The sequence below is a fragment of the Hippopotamus amphibius genome, chromosome 15, assembly GCF_030028045.1.
Source record: "Hippopotamus amphibius kiboko isolate mHipAmp2 chromosome 15, mHipAmp2.hap2, whole genome shotgun sequence".
Classification (NCBI taxonomy): Eukaryota; Metazoa; Chordata; class Mammalia; order Artiodactyla; family Hippopotamidae; genus Hippopotamus; species Hippopotamus amphibius.
The window spans coordinates 19,586,453-19,606,238 of NC_080200.1; the positions used below are offsets into that span (position 1 = coordinate 19,586,453).

The following is a 19,786-nucleotide window of genomic DNA, read 5'->3' on the forward strand; positions in this document are numbered from 1 at the left end:
AGTTAAAGCTCATCCCTTACTCAGTTCATAACTTTGGTCAGATACCTTCACTCTTCTGAGTCCCATTGCTCCAAGTATAGGATAAGGTATGCAGTAGTACAGACATCAGAGAATGAACTTTCATGAAAATAAAATAAGACCATCCTTATAAGATTCTAAGCTCAGTGGATGGTGCATCATAAGATCTAAAGATATCATCTAATTAAAATTAAAAATTCTCAGTGGCAGAGGAAGAATAAAGACACAGATGTAGAGAACAGACTTGGGGACATGGAGAAGAGGGGAAGAAGAAGCTGGGACAAAGTGAAAGAGTAGTATTGACATACATACACTATCAAATGTAAAATAGATAGTGGGAAGCTGCTGCATAACACAAGGGGATCAACTCGATGATTGGTGATGACCGAAAGGGATGGGACAGGAAGTGTGGGAGGGAAGCTGGATATGAGGATATATGTATAAATACAGCTGATTCCCTTTGTTGTAGCTGAAACTGGCACAACAGTGTAAAACTATTATACTCTAATAAAGATCGAAAGAAAAAAAATGAAGCACTAAATGACATCTCTTAATTTGTGTCACTAACATAAATTTCCTAATTGATCTGTCAAAGTATCATGAAGCTAAGGTCTACAATACTCATGCATTTTGAGCAAAGGAACACCTCGCTATCTCTTGTTGAAGAAGCAAATAATTTTCTAGAGAGGTCAGAATATGATCCCACCACAAGACAATCATTTGGAAGTCCATAAGTCCTACCCAAGTTCCTCAGTCATAGATTTAAAGAAACTGTAAAATCAAGATTGTGGTGAGGAGTAGTGAAGTTAGACCTCTGGAAGGCAAATGAGTTCATGAAGGAGAAGCAATAACAGTACTGAATTCACGTGTCTTCTAATCTAGTCTCCTGCTAACAGAGAATCATCATGAGAAAAATTCCTTCTGTCTGGACAAGTGTCCCACAAGATGATGTGATCAGAGGTGGGAGTAACAATGGAAACAGAGCCTAATGAGCAGACATAGGGAGCTATAACTATCTCTCCTGCTGCAATCCCACAGCGAGCACAACCTTGAGGAGACAGGACATAGGTACTGCTTCTGGATTCATAAATCTGGCTGGAGAACCATTGCTTTTCTCCTTCCTGCTATCCTGTGGGAAGACAGAGCTTCAGACCTCATCATCAACCACCCAGGGAAGAATCAGATTTCCACACCTAGACCTTCCACTCAAAGACTCCATCCAGATGACTGTGAAAGCCCCATAGAAACTTCAGGGAAGATTCAGAGAGAATGTAAGTGGAGACCTTTACCTAAAGTCACCTGAGAACTTAACCAGCCTAATCCTCTGGATTTTGCCACGATATTGCCATGCTTTTCTAGGTGACTAATAGATTCAAAATTGATGTTTAATATATTTAAAAAAACAGTGTCTGTGGACTCAGTAATACGAGGGTCATTGTTCACAATTAAGTGGTGGGAATGGAATTCCTGTTGGATGAGAATGAAGAAGGCATGGGAGATGCAAAGTGGTTCCCATAAAATTAGACCGTATCTGAGGTGTTTCACAGTTCAGAGGAGTAGGAAAACAGAGTGTTAGGTTTGGAGGCAAGCGCAGTGAAGTTTTTTCAAGTGGGGTTATTTGAACATGTTCTGTTTTTATGAGAAGTATCCAGACCCATGAGAGATAGACAGTACGTTGCAACAGTAGTTCTGGATACTTGCATTTCACAGTATTGTCTCCCAGTTGATATTCTCATGAAAAAGAACATTGTATTTAATATACATGAAGGGAGCATTGCTCTGTAATTATTTCATTACCTGGGAATCTAATATATGTTTGGCTTTGTTAGTCATTTATTTTCTGTATGCAAATTCTTTGCAAGTACCTTGCTTTGGGTCCTGGGATCTGAGTATTTTTATTGTATTTTTATTTCATTCTTTTGAAAAACTAGGATTTTTTTTCACTGTTTGTTGTACGTCATTTAATTCTTGTATGTAGGTATAGATATACTTATGGGGTTCTGTAAGAGTTTGTAAATTGTGTGTGGTCAAATCTACCAGTTGGTCACATTGTGTTACCCTCATTGCTTTTAAACATTGAAAGTGCTGCATCCTTAATAGTAAGGAATAGATTTTATTCACATTGCTATCTTAATACCTACTTTCCCTTATTTCTACCGTTTAATGTTTTGTGATTAAATCCATTTTTTTAAAAGGCAATTATCTCCTCTCAAGTTGTGGAACATGTTCTTTTGCATTCAACTATATAGCTTGTGCATTGTTTAATATGCATGATTGAGCCTATTTATGTTTATATAGAATAAACTACTTCCTCAGCTATGTATTAAAATTATATTTTCCTATTCTATTTCCAAGATATTTTCCATTTCATCTTAAATTACAGACCCATGTTGGTGTGATTAATTCATTATTATTTTATATATTTTTGAGATGATATATATTTATTCAATTTTTAATACAATTACTTGAATCTTCTATATTTAACAGGGTTTTATTTTAGTACCATTCATTTTATTTAATTAATAGTCATTTTTCTTAAAATTTGTTTCTGCTTAAATATGCTCTCTGTGTGTGTATGTGTCTGTGTGGGCGTGTGTGCATTTTGTGGGTGAGGAGCAGTTCTAAGAGTTGGGTACTTGATCACATATTCTTAAGTGACCCTTAAAAGACAAAAAAAAAAAAAAAAACAGATTGGTAACCAATACATGAAGATAAGGAAGGGAACCATGTCTAGTCACAAGATGCTTTGAAATCAAAATTAATAAAGGGCAAGGAACAGAATGTGAACAAAGGACATCCTGTGTTTTGAAGTTTTAGCAGGAGCAGGGAGACCATCTCTTTCCTCAACACTCTCTGACACCATCTCTCATCACTCTCCATCTTGCTCTTTGCTCACAACAATAGGTCCATTTCGAACCTTGAGCATCTGAAACAAGCACCTTCCTCAGGGCCTTTGCACTGGCTCTTTTCCCTGCATAACACATACTTCCCCAGATAGCCTCTTGTCTCCCAACCAGTTTTTCTCCATATCTCTGTACAAATGTCACCTTGTTTTTAGGTCTTCCTGAATTTCCAGTAAAAATTACACACACACACAATCTCATTTATATTTGCCTTTTCCCCACATAGCATTGTAATTGTAGCATTTCCAACATGTTACTAATGTCCATTTATGTAAAAATTATTCATGTTATTTTAAAATGTTAATTCCTAGTCATCACCACCACCACATGGGGCCAGACAATGATATCTGAATTTCAGGATTTCTTTTTCTGGGATTATCAAAGTAATCAGAACTGCAGCCCCCCTTATTTGGACTTTTCCTCTGCATGTACCTGATCGCTGTGTTTGGAAACCTGTTCATCATCCTGATCATCAGCTCAGACTCCACCTCCACATGCCATGTGCTTCTTCCTCTCCAACCTGTCCTTTGTAGACACCTGTTTCACTTCCATCACCATCCCAAAGATGCTGCAGAACTTGCAGACACATAGAAAAGTCATATCCTATGAAGACTGCATCATCCAGTTGAATTTTCCACATGCTTCAGAGGTTGGGACAACTTTCTTCTGGCTGTGATGGCCTATGACCGTTTCTTGGCCATATGTCACCCCCTGCACTGCAGTGTCATCATGAATCCCCAGCTCTGTGGATTGCTGGTTCTGGTGTCCTGGATCTTGAGTGTCCTAAATTCCTTGTTACAAAGTTTATGTACTGTAATGTTTATTGCAGCACTATTTACAATAGCCAGGACATGGGAGTAACCTAAATGTCCATCAACAAATGAATGGATAAAGAAGATGTGGCAAATATATACAATAAAATATTACTCAGCTATAAAAAGGAATATAATGGAGCTATATGTAATGAGGTGGATAGACCTAGAGTCTGTCATGCAGAGTGAAGTAAGCCAGAAAGAGAAAAACAAATATTGTATGCTAACTCATATATACGGAATCTTAAAAAAAAAAAAAATGGTACTGATGAACCCAGTGACAGGACAAGAATAAGGATGCAGCTGCAGAGAATGGACTGGAGGACACAGGGTTGGGGGGGGTGGGGTGCGAAGGTGAAGCTGGGACAAAGTGAGAGAGTAGCATAGACATATATATACTACCAACCGTAAAATAGATAGCTAGTGGGAAGTTACTATATAACAAAGGGAGATCAACTCGATGATGGGTGATGCCTTAGAAAGCCAGGACGGGGAGGGTGGGGAGGAGTTGCAGGAGGGAGGGGATATGGGGATATGTGTATAAATACAGCTGATTCACTTTGGTGTACCTCATAAGCTGGTACAAGAATGTAAAGCAATTATATTCCAATAAAGAGCTTAAATTATATATATATATTTAAAAAAATAAAGTACATCAATGAATGAAAAAAAAAACATAAAATCTAAAACTTAAAAAAAAAAAGTTTAATGGTGTTGCAGCTGTCCTTCTGCACAGACTTGGAAATCACCCAATTCTTCTTTGAACTCAATAAGATGGTGAAATTTGCCTGTTCTGATACTTTTCTTCATGACACAGTGTTGTATTCTTCAACTGGGCTGTTGGCTGGTAGTACTCTGTCTGGTATCCTTTACTCTTACTTTAAGATAGTTTCTTCTATACGTAGAATCTCATCAGCCTAGGGAAAGTATAAATCATTTTCCACCTGTGCATCTCACCTCTCTGTTGCCTCCTTGTTTTATTGTTCTGTCCTAGGTGTGCACCTTACCTCTGCTGCTACCCACAACTCACACTCAAGTTCAATACCCTCGATGATGTACACTGTCATCACACCTATGCTGAACCCCTTCATCTATAGTCTGAGGAATAAAGACATAAGAGGGCCTCTGAGGAGATTCTATGGGATGGCAGATGTATGAATGCCAATTGTCCTGGAGATGAAGAAGTGTCCTACATTGCATGATTCAAAGCCTCAGATCACAAAATTGTGATGCTTCTCTCATTGTAGAATATAATTTGTTCCCATTTATTTCCTGGGTTTTCTATTTCTTTGAATTCAACTTTTCTATATGATTTCAACAACTCACTTTATTAAGCTTTCTGTTCTGTCTGGTATATAGGTAGTTTTTCTTTCAGTACATTTTGATACATTCCCAAATTTTCTATACCTCGGATCAGATATACTTGGAAATTTTCGTATCTTTCATGGACAACTTGGATTTCTTAAAAACAATTTCCTCTCCAATGACATATGCTCTGTTGCATAATTTCCCTTTGTTTTCCTGAGAGAATAATCATTAGTTCTCATACTCATATGAATAAAACTATACTTGACATCTAAGAACATTTATATAATTTAATTGTAGAGGAAATATGAAAGCAGAGTTTTCACTTTGGGATTGTCCTTCTGTTTTACATCACAACATTGCCTTCTCTTCCTGATAATGTAGTGTATCATGGCCATCAGGCACATGAAAAGATGCTCAACATTGCTCATTATTAGAGGAATGCAAGTTAAAACAATGATGCCTCAATTAAAATTTAATAAAATTAAACAATAAATTTTAAGTAAGTATTTGAAAATGTTACCAATAAAAGGACATTTTTTCCTAGGGCAGAAGGAGTACCCATGATTGCAGACATCAGATCTTCAGAGTCAGAACTGTAGTTCTTTGATCAGACTGTGGAAGTTAAACTTCCTTCTATGTATGCCTTGAAGCCTTTAAATTAAGTAACTCAGTTTATTAAACGACTAGTTCTTCTGATGTCTATTGTTTTCTCTGTGTAGGTTTCCTACTTTTAGAAATTTATTCACAGCCATAAATCTAAAATATTTGTAAATCCCCATTTACCTGATGGGACAAGAAGGATTTTTAAAGAACAGTTTCTCCTCAAATAGAATATAGCATACTGAATAATTTTTACTTTGTTTTAGTAAAAGGATAATCAGGAGTTGTTCTACTGCCATGGAAAAATATAATTGGCAACTGAAGTCATTTGTATAATTGTGTATTAAAAGAAAATCTAACCACAGTTTTTCACTTATGTGTACAACAATACTTTGTATATCATTACCTTTACTTCTCTTCCTAAAAATACAGACTTTAGCAAATAATGCATTTATAGAGGATAATTGGGTTTTCAACTCTTCATTAGTTTTCCTACACAAAAATGCATTTCATTTCAATCTCTCTGGGTTACCTGGAAAGGAACCCCAATATGATACATTTTAGTACAGTTATCGGAAATAAACCTCAATAATGGAGTAACTATGAACGTGGTCTTCACATAGCATAACATGCCAAAAATAAGGAGCGGTAGATTATTATAATTGCCCTCACTTCTCTTCACTTTGATTAAGTATCAGTTAGCTAATGCTGAATAGGAAGCCATCCCCAAAAGCAAATGATTAGATTGTATGGTGAAGAGTTGTCATGAGCTCTGCTGTTCTCCTCCTGAGTCTATAGTCAGCTGTGGGTCTCTACCTTCTGCTTCTATGTCTCATCCGAGATGCAGTATGTGGCCATGGCGCCCTTATTTCTTGATCCAATATATGATCAGTTTCTGCTATTTCTTTATTTTTATCTTTTATTTTAGGGGAAAGAGTGTAAGTGTATCCAGTGTTAATTGCTTTAATTTACTACTACTCTTCCTATAACCATATATGACACTGACTTTCTTCCCAGGTAGAGGAGATATCTCATTGCTCAGTGTGAGTCAGATCTGGATTCCTCTTTGATCCACACACTGCTAAATTTTGTCCTTCTAAGTAATTTATTGGCACAATTTACATACTATAAACTGCACACATTTAAAATATACTATTTGACAAATTAGAGAAACCATGCAGGAATAACAGGACATACTGCATAGTTCTGTTGCTGTGGAAGTTAATAGTCTTGTTCAGGCTTCAGAGGCAATAATAGGCCTTTGACTAAACAAAAACGCTGAAAGGAGCTATGTGCCGAGCTACTGGACTATGTGCAGGTCAGCAGAAACAGCAATAAAAAGTTTTGAGAACCAACAGATGAGGAAGGGAGTAAGTCACAAAGCTTCCTGGGCCTTGGGAATCTGGCCAGTTACCGGGGATCAGTGAACATTCTGAGACTTACAACTAGAGAGGAAAGCATTTCTGATAATAACCAGAGCTCCATATTCTCACATAAGCTGATGATTATCAGCTCATCACTATGTGTTAAAAGCAGGACTCCTTTGAGCAGTACTCTAAAGTTTCGCCCATGGCGTGGATGCACTGCCCAGAACGTTCCAACTGGGACTCCAGATCACTGTTCCAGGGACTTCCCAGCGTTCCTTGGTTCTGGATGTAGATGTTTCCCCAATTTGGTGATGTATATACATTTATTTCTTGCTATGTTGCTTGCCCTTATGCTGTAACTTACTATCAATATAATACATTTCCTTATTTCTTATCTATTTAAGTGTGGAATGGTCATTTTGCCTATAAATCTTTTGAACCTAAACCTGAGAGTAAGTCTCTCAGCAAAATATCCATTTATGTATAATTTAAGAAAGTGTGCAATGAACTTTAATGGTTTTTTTTTTTTCATGTACTTGTTAAAAATTTAGTCTCCCTGAGCCTTATCTTCCTAGTTTCTGAAGGAAGTGTGGGATACTCCAAATAACATTACAAGAATGTTGCAAAAATTAAACGAAATGTGTGGATATATTTTGTGGTTTCCAAAGAAAATATTCAAAGTGAAGGTCACATGTATCTAGGTGTGTTTATTTGTATACATTTTTATTTCAAATAAACATATGCACACATATTTGTACACAATCATATTTTATGTTGAAAGGAAACAAGAGAAAGTTGGAGTGCATAGATACGAAAAGATTGAAGGTTTGAACTAATATGAAATTAAATAATGTGGAAATTTAGATAGAAAGACATAAATGGTGGACATAAATTTAAATGATTACTTTTCCTACTTTAATGCCTCAGGGACAGCAAAATCAGAAACGCATTTACATCTATGTAATGAGAAAATCTCTACCAGCTAAAGAGTCTGAATATCTCTAAACTGAATTTAAATTTCTTCTTTTATTTAAGATGGGATTATAACACGAAAAGTCTTTACCCAGGGGAAGCTAAATGAATGAACTGAGCAGTGTAATGTCAGTTTCCTCAACAAAATTTTATTCGGTAAATGCTTGTATTCAATTCCTAATGCTAATGTAAAATTACCACACGAGTGATTTAAATAAATACGTTTATGCTCTTACAGTTCTGGAGGTCAGAAGCCTAAAATGGGTCTCACTGTGCTAAAATCAACATGGTTGCAGGGTTCTATTTCTTCTGGAATCTCCAGGGAAAAAATCCCTTTATTTTTCAATTCCATGCTCAGGTCATGGTAGGAAAAAAATTCTAAACATATCCTCTAAAATTAATAAACATTTCAAAATGAGGGAGTAAATGACAACTCAATTTGTGATATAATTATGAAATTCCTAATGATTTTGGCAAATGTGGCAACTAGCTGAGGTGTGCAGTGCTCAAGGTTTACATCAAAGAACACAGTTCTCCACTTTGTCCTTGTTGAAGAGGAGGATAGTAATTTTCTGTAGACATCAAGGGCTGTGTCTCCACCACAATTCTTTACTTTGAAGATTCAAGGGATCTAATCCATACATGGGTGTGACCTAGTCTTAAATCTGGAGAAAATTTTAGATAAAGTTTGGGATAAGTTGCTGAAGCCAGCAGAGCTCATTAGGAAGAACTAATAAACACTGGATGCACTGATTCTAAACTGGTCCCTTGGATACAGAATCTCCAGGACATCTCCTTCCTTGTCCATGCCAGTGTTCCACAGGGAAATCATATGTCTAGAGATTGGAGTAAAAAGAGGGAAATGTGATAATGAGCAGACATGGGGAGCTGTAAATACCTCCTCTGCTGCAGTTCCTCAGCCTGTGCAACCTTGGGCTGAATGGGACATGCGTGTTGCTTTTGGAGTCCTTAATTTGGCTGGGAGATGAATGCCAGCCTCCTTCACGATGTCTTTTGTGGGGCCAGAGCTTCAGTCTCCATCATCAACCATCCGTAAGGAATTTGGACTTCCACCCAGTGACCTTCCTCTCAGAGTTCCCAACCAGGTGAGTTGGAGAGTCCAGGAGGTACTGCAGGAAAGGGTCAGAGAAAATCAAATCCAAGCACATATACCTGAGGTCATCTGAGCACCCACTGGGCCCAAAGCTAAGAGATTGCTAGTTGTTTACCTGTCTAACTAATTAATGCATTTATTTATCATGCTAAGAAGGGAGGTGAACATGAACTCAGCAACACAGGGGTGATTGTTGGCTATTAAGTGATGGTAGCCCATTAGAGGGAGGAATGGCTGGCATACAGTGATTCCAGTAAAAGTAGATCATGTCTAAGGGTTTTTCCAGTAAAAGGGAGTAAAAAAATATATGTATTAGGTGTGGAGATACATCGAGTGAATTGAGGGTATTTCCTATTTTACTTTTAAGATGGGACACATTTGACAATGTTTCCATATTCATGAGAAAGATTCAGACCAATGTGTTGCTTCCAAATATTACCTGCAGCAGTAGTTCATGAGACATTAATTTCACATCATCTTCTTTCGCTCTAGGGGTTCACACGAAAAAATCTATTTGGTAAGTAAAATGGAGTATGCTAAATAGCTTTATTTTGCAATTATTTCTTTGCATGTGAAGCTGAATATACAAGGGTGTGTCAAAATTATACACACTCTGGCTGTAGAATTTATAGATGTTTTAATATAAATGGCTTGCAGGTAATTTTTGACTCATTCTCATATCTGTGGGTTAGTTATTCTTTTGTTTTCTCTGTTATAAATAGTCTGTACAAATTCTTTAAATTTGTGTAGTGGGGGTCAGAGTGTTTTCATTCTTGTTTCTGTTTACATTTTTCCAAACAAGGAATTGTTTTGTTTCCACCAACTCTCTGTTTACCACTGAGTTCTTTTATGTGTGTATGATGTGCATGTAGGTGATTGTGAGTGTTTATCAATAGTGTGTTGTCAAATCTATCACCCAGTCTATTGTGTTTTCTCCATTTTATTTTCTTACTGAAACATTGAGCTGTCAGTTTAGTATTCTTTACTTGCAAATCCTTGATATAAACAAAATGAAAGTGAATGTCTTCTGTACACTTACTGCTGATAAATCACCTTTTATGCATATTACCAACTTGTCTTTACATCTCTTTATTTCCTTATTGTCTCCTTTGTTACTTTCTGGTTAGATATATTCCTAAAAGTTGCATCATCCTCAAATGGAAGGCATCCATCTGGAAGACAATTTTATTACATTTGAATAGAGGTCACCTTTACCTTCCATAAACTTATGTAAATCAGTGTGTCTTTATATAAGATGAAAGAATAACTTAGATACTGCTTTTGCCACAACCTTAAAAGCTCTTCCCTTATATCCTTACATTTCCAAGTCTTTGGAAGTTTAATCTATATTTAGAGACCTGTGTTGATATTATTAAGTTTTTATTATATTGTTCTGTTGTATAAGGTATTTTGGGATACTCATTCAATTTTGTATTATACAGTTGTTTTGAAACCACTAATCGTAATCTAATTTCATTCTTACTGATTTCCCTTATACTATAATTTTTTAGTTTCTTTTAAAATTTATCCTCCTATACATTCACATGTATGTAATCATAGACTTTTATACCAGTGCAGGAATAGAATTCTATGCACAGCATAAATGTTCTTTATGTTTTAGTGCAATTTTTTTTTCTACCTGTTTCTGTTTTTCCTTCTTACTCAGTAATACCTCATAGACTTGCTTCCAAGCTACTAGTGTAATGCTCATTCATGATTTTAATGTCTGCATAGTACTTCATGGTGTGCCTATGCTGTTCACACTTTGAAATCTTTACAGCAATTGCACAAAAATATTTTGAGATTTTTATTTTAAAACTCTAGACCCCACAGAGGTAACACTGTTCCCCCAGCCAGGGAACTATGAGCAATATCCAAATACTTTTGTACAGCACATAGGGAGGTATCAGTAGAGGCCAGGGATGCACTAAACATCCTTCAATATTCAAGAATCACACCACCACAAAGAACATTATGGACCAGATGCCAATAGTGTCAATAGACATGCTGAGTAAAGAAGATCTGCATTCTAAATGTTTATAGCTGTATTTGGATTGTTTTCTAAACTTTTCACATTTCACATTTCAGTCATCAAAATTAGAGAGTACCCCTTTGATACCTGTTTAAAAGTTCCAAACCCAATCAATGTGACACCACTTTTAGTGTTGAGTTTGATTAAAGATTTACATATTTGATCATCTGTTTCACTTGCCCATTATTATTATGTGATCATATATCATATGACTAGTTTTCCAAATTTATCAACATTTCAAATTAGTTTTAAAATAACCATTTCCCAAATAACATTTTGTTGCATATTTTAGGCGAAAAATCTTTAAATATTTGTAAGTATGTCTATCTTCTTACTTCTGAGTTTCTCACTTTGAGTAAAGTCTTCTCCACCTTTAGATATTGTATATAGGTTTCTAGATGTTCATCAAAATATATCGGTTGCTCTTACACTGAGTTTGTAACCTCTCTGATTATTTGGAAGATGCCAGGGGGTGGAGAGAATATTCATTTTCTTCCAGAGAGATGATTACTATTTTCTATATTGCTTCAGTTAGTGTTTGCCTCTTCATTCAATTAACTAAAGTGTTTTGAAACCACTCCATTAAATTTGCTTTCATTCTCCCTTCATTCTTATTTCATAAACTTTCATATTCTTAAATTTGTTTCACATAGGTACACATATATTCACATACTTATGTAAATGCAAAGGTGAACACAGCAGGTGAAGTCCCTGTTCTTTTGGATCATGCAGTATAAAGGGGAAGATAGAATACAATGAAATAAATATGTTATGATATAACATTCTTAGGCATAATAATATGAATAAAGTTATTCATGTGAAAATATAGAATTGTCATGGTGTGCCAGGATTTATAGAGCATGGTATGGGGAGGACTTTGCATATTGGGTGAAGCTCAGAACCAAGAATAGAGTGTGGTTACTGGGTTTGTCAAAAAAAAATTAAAAACCCAAATCCCAAGAATAACATTGAAAAGATGCCACCTAAGAAAACAGGAAAAGGGGATTGCCTCTTATTCTATCAGGCCATATAAAAACCAATTGGTCCCCCACCCCCGTCCTCAAAAAAAAAAAAAACAAAAACAAAAACAAAAAACAAACAAACAAACAAAAAAACGCACCAGTTTGTCAAATAAATATGGCATAGGCACAGGAAAAACAAGATTTACACTCTTTGATATGAAAATACTTAAATTTTGTTTTACTTTATCAATTTCCATTTGTAAAGTTTTGTTTATTCTTTTTGCTCATTTTTCTCTTGGGGTGTTTATACTATAAAGTGTTTGACAAAATAAAGTATCACTACTTTGGATTTGGGACATTTTTTTTATTGTTGCTCTTTTATAATTTACTGGGTATCAAGGGGATTTAATAAGGGTTGGAATGACCCCAGAACCAAGGAAGAGTTTTCTTCCTCACAGCCTCAAAGAGTCACCTGAAATTAAGAATTATTTTTTCTCTCATCCACTTAATTTCTGTCTCTCTCTCTGTGTTTGTAGAACATATTTTTTAAATGTTTCTTTAAATAAAGTGCAGAAAAAGACCATATCACTTTAGAGCTCCAAGTTCATTTTTCAACTGGAGGCTTACAATTCAGAATATCTGGGTATCATTTCTAAATGCTTTAGGGGAAAGATAATTGATCTGGCCAGCTTGCATCAATTCCAACCCTAGCCCAATCAGTGTGGCTGTAGGTAAGAAGGTCATGGTACTCTCGCTGCCCAGGAGATCTTGGGGGGGGGGGGGGTGTGCGCACGCGCGTGCATGGTGAAGAGACAGTTGTCCTCAGGGCAGGTGTACCTGAGCCTATATTTCCCTTAATCATTATGCAGTGTCCTTCTTTCTCTCCTATAACAGTCTTTATTTTAAAGTCTATTTTACCTGATATGAGCATTGCTCCTTCAGGTTTCTTTTGATTTCCATTTGCATGGGATACCATTTTCCATCTCCTTGCTTTCAGTCTGTATGTGTCCCTAAGTCTGAAGTGCGTCATATATGGACAGCATATGCACAGGTCTTGGTTTTGTATCCATTCAACCAGTCTATGTCTTTTGGCTGAATAATTTAAGTTTAAGGCAATTATCGATATGTATGTTATTACCATTTTGTTGCTTTAGATTTGTGTTTCTAGGTCTGTTTTCTTCCCTTCCCCTTTGGTTCTCTTTGATGACTAACTTTAGAATTGTGTTTGGATTCCTTTTTCTTTTTTGTGTGTATATCTATTGCAGATTTTTTGTTGGTGCTTACCATTAATTTTTGATATAGCCTTTTCTAAATATAAAAGATTGTTTTAAATTGCTGGGCACTTAAATGGAAATGAATTTCCAATATCCTGCACTGGTAGTCTCCTGTTCTCACAATTGCTGGTTTTGATATCATATTTGTGTTTGGATGATTTCCTACCTTTCTGTATGTTTTCTTTGCTGGTTAGCTTGAGCTTTTCCATTTGGAATTTTCTTGTTTCTACTTGTGGGCCTTCCTTTTCTGCCTAGAGCAGTTCCTTTAGCATTTGTTGTAAAGCTGGTTTGGTGGTGCTGAATTCTCTTAGCTGTTGCTTGTTTGTAAAGCTTTTGATTTCTTTGTCAAATCTTAATGAGAGGGGACTTCCCTGGTGGCGCAGTGGTTAAGAATACACCTGCCTATGAAAGGGATATGGGTTGGATCCCTGGTCCGGGAAGATCCCATGTGTTGTGGAGCAACCAAGCCCGTGCAGCACAACTAATGAGCCTGTGCTCTAGAGCCTGCAAACCACAGCTATTGAGCCCAAGTGCCACAACTACTGAAGCCCACGCACCTAGAGCCCATGCTCCACAACAAGAGAAGCTACCGCACTGAGACGCTCGAGCACTGCAATGAAGAGTAGCCCTGCTCGCTGCAACTAGAGAAAGCCCAAGCCCAGCAACGAAGACCCAATGCAGCCAATTAATTAATTAATTAATTTAAAAAGATCTGAATGAAAGTCTTGATTCAGAGAGAGGTGGAATATTTTTGGTTGTAGGTTTTTCCCTTATATCACTTTAAATATATTGTGCCACTCCCTTCTGGTTTACAGAGTTTCTGCTGAAAAATCAGCTAATAACTTTATGGGGGTTTCCTTGTATGTTATTTGTTGCTTTTCTCTTGTAGCTTTTTGATATTTTCTCTTTGTCTTTAATTTTTGTCAATTTGATTACTATCTGTCTTGGAATGTTCCTCCTTGGGTTTATCTGTCCTGGGACTTTCTGTGTTTCCTGGACTTTGGTGGCTGTTTCCATTCCCATGTTAGAGAAATTTCAGCTATTATCTCTTCAAATATTTTCTCAAACTTTTTATCTCTCTCTTCTTCTGGGACCCGTATAATGCAAATTTTGATGTGTTTAATTTTGTCCCAGTGGTCTCTTAAACTGTCCCCATAAGTTTTCATTCCTTGTTCTTTATTCTGTTTCATGGCAGCAACTTCCACCATTCTGTCTTCTGACTCATTTATCTGTTCTGCTGCTGCATTTATTCTGCTATTGATTCCTTCTAGTGTATTTCGCATTTCAGTTATTGTATTATTTATCCCTGTTTGTTTGTTTTTTATCTCTTCTAGCTATTTGTTAAACATTTCTTTTATCTTCTCAATCATCTTTACTGTCATTACTCTGAATTATTTTTCGGGCAGATTGCTTATCTCTTCTTCACTTAGTTGTTCTACTGGGGTTTATCTTGTTCCTTTATCTGGGACATATTACACTGCCATCTCATTTTGAGTAACATTCTGTGATTGAGGTTTCTGTTCTGCAGGCTGTAGGGTTGTAGTTCCTCTTGCTTTTGGTGTCTGCTTTTGGTGAGGCTGGTCTAAGAGGCTTGTGTAGGCTTTCTGGTAGGAGGGACTGGTGCCTGCTTACTATTGAGTGGAGCTGGATCCTGTCCCTCTGGTGGGCAGGGCTAAATCAAGGTATGTGTTTAGAGGTGGCTGTGGGCTCAGAAAGATTTTTAGACAGCCTATCTGCTGATGGGTGGGGCTGTGCTCATGCCCTGTTGGTTGTTTGGCCTGAGGTGTCCCAGCACTGGAGCTTACAGGCTGTTGGGTGAGGCCATAACTTGGTGACAAAATGGAAGTCTCCAGGAGAGCTCACACCAATGAGTACTCTCCATTACCTCTACCAATAGTGTTTTTGTTTCCACAGTGAGACAAAGCCACCCCCACCTCCTCAGGAGACCTTCTAAGACAAGCGGGTAGGTCAGACCCAAGCTCCTATGAAGTCACTTTTTTTTCCATGAGTCTTGGTGCACAGAAGATCTTGGATGTACCTTCCAAGTGTTGAGTTTTGGTTTTTCCCAGACCTGTGGAGTTCCTGTGATCAAGTAGTGCTGGCCTTCAAAGCCAAATGATCTGGGAGCTCCTCTTCCAGAAGCCAGACCCCCTGGTGGGGGAGCCTGATGTGAGGTTCAGAACTCTCACTCCTGTGGAAGAACCTCTGTGATATAATTATTTTTTAGTTTGTGGGTTTCCTTCCTGGTATATGTTGGAGTTGATTTTATCACGAATGCATCCCTCCTACTAACTCATTGTGGCTTCTTTGTCTGTGGATGTAGAATATCTTTTTGGTAGGTTCCAATCTTATTTGTTGATGGCTGTTCAATACTTAGTTGTGATTTTGGTGTTTTTGTGAGAGGAGGTGAGCTTGAGTCCTTCTACTCTGCCATATTGTCCTTCCAAAACCAACGACGTCCAGATATTGGCCACGGTGTCATGACATACCAGATGCTATTTTTTTCTGAACTTATATTTCAAAGTGATTTTGATAATACAAAGTCTGTAGCTAAATAAACAAAAGATACTAAGGAGGGGATTCATTACAATTCATGGGGCACCTTTACAACAAGATTAATAAAGTGCAAGAAGTAAACAGTGTTGATGGTGGATATTTGTGTCTTGAAGTGCCAGCAGCACAGAGAAGCCATTTCCCTCCTGGACATTCTCTCACACCTTCTATCATCACTTTCCACCTTGCTCATTCATCTCACAACATCAGCTTCCTTTTTATTGCTTAAATATCTGGATCAATCAGCTTTCTCAGGGCCCTTGCACAGGACTGAACAAGGAAAACCACTACCACTGACAATCATTCATTTTTATTAACGGGGAGGAATGATGCTGATCTTTTTGCATATATTGTCAACCACCTCAGGAGGATAAATACCACTATTCCCACAATAGGGTAAAGATGTAAACCTGTATAATGGTTCAGTTGCCTCTCGTAGTTCAAACAGATGCTATGTGGTAAATCCAAGATTCAATACCAGGTTTTCTAACTTCAAAAGGTTGTTTGTAATATAATTTAGAAGTGTCTTTTACCATTTCACTGTTAAATTCTCCCACTATTTTTGTATATTGTGCATTTCATTTTGTAAATTCTGGAATAATTCTCTTTGCTGATTTTTCTAATGGGATGTTGAATGCATAAAATGACTTGATATCATAAAGATATCACTCTTTTCTCTTTTGGATATATTGGGGGTTCTTGCATTATTAGCTATTCTGGGAATCCAAGGGATATACAGAGTGCAAGAAAAAACACATGGACAAAGGACACCCCGCATCCTGAAGTTTTAGCAATCGGAGGGTAGCCACTTTATTCCTCAGTATTGAGCTGAGCCTTGACCCCTGAATATCTGAAAAAAAGTCCTTCAGAATCATTGCACTGGTTCTTTTCCTTATACGACAGATAATTTACCCTGATAACCTCTTGCCACCTGATGTGCCTTCCTTGAATTCTCTTTTCAAATGTCACTTTAGTTGCAGGTTAACTGAACTCTCAGTGAAAGATTATATCACACCCATTATCTAAAATACCTGCATTTCTCTTCTTCATAGCACCTGACACTACCTGGCACAGTATATATTTGTTTATGTTCCATCTCTATGATTCTGATACAAGAATTCACATTCAGAGAAGTCACAGAGACCATTTTAAGGTGATGAGTTCCATACATCAAAATATTAATTGTAACATTTCACCTATTTTAGTAATGCCCATTTATATGAAAATGTCTTATTATTTTTTTTTTCTTTTCTAGTTGTCACATCTACCGTATGGACCCAGTAATAATACACAAATTTCAGAATTTCCTCTTCAGGGATTATCCAGTGAACCAGAACTTCAGCCCCTCATATTTGGCATTTTTCTCTCCATGTACATAGTCACTGTGTTTGGAAACCTGATCATCATCCTGGCTGTCAGCTCAGACTCTCACCTCCATGCACCTATGTACTTCTTCCTCTCCAACCTGTCCTTTGTAGACATTTGTTTTGTCTCCACCACCATCCCAAAGGCACTGTGGAACATCCAGACCCACAGAAAAGTTATAACCTATGCAGGCTGCATCACCCAGATGTACTTTTTCTTATTATTTGCAGTATTGGACATGTCCCTCCTGACTGTGATGGCCTATGACCGGTTTGTGGCCATCTGCCACCCCCTGCACTACACAATCAACATGAATTCCTGGCTCTGTGCTCTCCTGGTTCTATTATCTTATATTGTGAGTTTTCTGTATTCCTTGGTACAAAGCGTAGTGGTGGTGCAGCTATCTTTCTGTCCAGGCATGGAAATACCCCACTATTTCTGTGAACTCCATCAGATGGTCAAACTTGCTTGTTCTGACACCTTCATCTGTGACACGGTGATGTATTTTGGAACTGCCCTGCTTGGTTGTGGTTCCCTTGCTGGTATCCTTTTCTCTTACTCTAAGATAGTTCCCCCCATACGTGGAATCTCATCAGCTCAAGGAAAGTATAAAGCATTTTCCACGTGTGCATCTCACCTCTCAGTTGTCTCCTTATTTTATTGTTCAGCCCTAGCAGTGTACCTTATCTCTGCTGCTAGCCACAGCTCACAGTCAAGTGCAACAGCCTCAGTGATGTACACTGTGGTCACACCCATGCTGAATCCCTTCATCTACAGCCCCAGGAATAAAGACATGAAAGAAGCTCTGAAAATATTATTTGGGAAGGAAACTATAAAAGGGATAACTGTCCTGGGTGGAAGAACTACCACTGATTGCAGGGCTCAAAACCTCAGAGGCATAAGTTGTGATTTTTAAATCCAATTTTGAAAGTAGAACTTGGTCTTTCTATTTCTGGATTTTTTATTTTTTGACTTCCATTTATCTATACAATTTAAGTCACCCATATTAAGCTTTCTTCTCTCTCTGATATTGAGAGTTTTTTTTCCCCTTTGTCTTCCTATTATTCCAAATTTATTCCCAAACTAGGATATGAAATATTTGGATATTCTGATTTATCTTGTGGGACTACATGAATTTCTTAATATTTTTCTCAAATGAAAATATAATATAATCCCATATAATATTTCTTTAGGTTTCCTAAGAACATAGTCATAGGTTATACTCACCCTATAATGAAAACCACATTTGACAATTAAGGCCATGGTTATGCTTATAGGAGAGGAATATATGAGACCACAATTTTTCACTATATGTGCACTAATCTTTGTGTATCACTAACTTAGCTGCTCTTCATAATTATAGATTAACATGTGTGTTTTATATCTGTTCATTTGTTTTCATTCTCCTCACTAGGATCCTGTTCTCTTACTCTCCTGCATGAGCACAGTGCCAACACTAGCCCCTGATTAAAACTGATCATCAAATATGTCTCCTAATGATATCTTCACCAAAACAGAAATTTGAGTAAACAGTTGAATTCATATGACCTTGAATATGATGAAACAAATTTTAAATTATACTTTGAATTACTCTGCAAAATACTTTTTTTTTCAAGAGTTACAATTACTCTTTGGAGTATGGAATATGTCCCTTGTGTAAGGTCACTTATTCCTTGGTGTGAAGTTTTAGATGGCATGTTTTAAGATTTTTCATTGAATTACCTGTTTCTTCAAGAAGTTTTCCAGTCATGCCTACAAATGTGACTCTTTCTTTTGCTTTAAGTAAAATATCTCATCCTTTTTTAAATTTCATTGTAAACCCTGGAGAGGCAGTGAATGAATGATGTCATCTATTATTTATCTCCTAGAAAATAGACATTTCGTCAGTCTCCATTATCGTAAATGTCCCCTAAGAAACTTGAATCTTCCTAGTCATGTGATTCAGGGTCAGCAGTATTTCTGCACCAACATGCATGTCCTTCCAAGTTCTCCTAGGTACCCAGGAAGGATATCAATGTAGTCATCTTTTAATACTCTTATCTGACATAGACATGTAATGATGCAATCAGAAATGATGTCTTCAAATAACAGAGTATTTGTCAAAAATGAGAAGGATATTATTTTAATTGTCTTCAATTCTGTTCATTTTAGTTATCGAATCATCTATTGTATCCATTATTGCAGAACAACAAGCTAACTTAAAATAAAATGACATCACAATGTCTTTATTATTGAATGAGACAGTATGGTGGGGTGTTGATCTGAGCCCTGCCCGGCCCCTGATGAGTCTGTATTCAGCTGAGAGTCTCTACATTGTTTTCCTAAGGCTCATCCGTGAATCTGTATGTGGTTCTCGTGCCGTTTCCTCTTGAAAACATTTATGGTCAGTTCACTCCATGTTCATACCTAGCTTATCCATTTATAGAAAAAAAATTAGTTTATCAAATGCAAATTGCCTTAATTTAATGCCACTGTTCCTATATCCATATATAAAATTTTTCCTTCC

General features: G+C 36.9%; 1 protein-coding gene and 1 pseudogene across 1 annotated transcript; both read left to right on the plus strand.

Annotated features, from left to right (window-relative positions):
* Window positions 1–3,420: 3,420 nt before the first annotated feature.
* On the plus strand, window positions 3,421–4,891 carry LOC130836307 (olfactory receptor 7A10-like; annotated as a pseudogene).
* A 12,393-nt stretch (window positions 4,892–17,284) lies between these two features.
* LOC130836308 (olfactory receptor 7A10-like) lies at window positions 17,285–18,196 on the plus strand. The gene has a single exon (XM_057708367.1). It carries the CDS (start codon window positions 17,285–17,287, stop codon window positions 18,194–18,196), a length of 912 nt encoding a protein of 303 aa, XP_057564350.1.
* The last annotated feature ends 1,590 nt before the right edge of the window (window positions 18,197–19,786 follow it).

Bases quoted from the DNA above. Each gene is read 5' to 3' on its own strand.
- LOC130836308 (XM_057708367.1), top strand. From the start codon at position 17,285: ATGTACATAGTCACTGTGTTTGGAAACCTGATCATCATCCTGGCTGTC.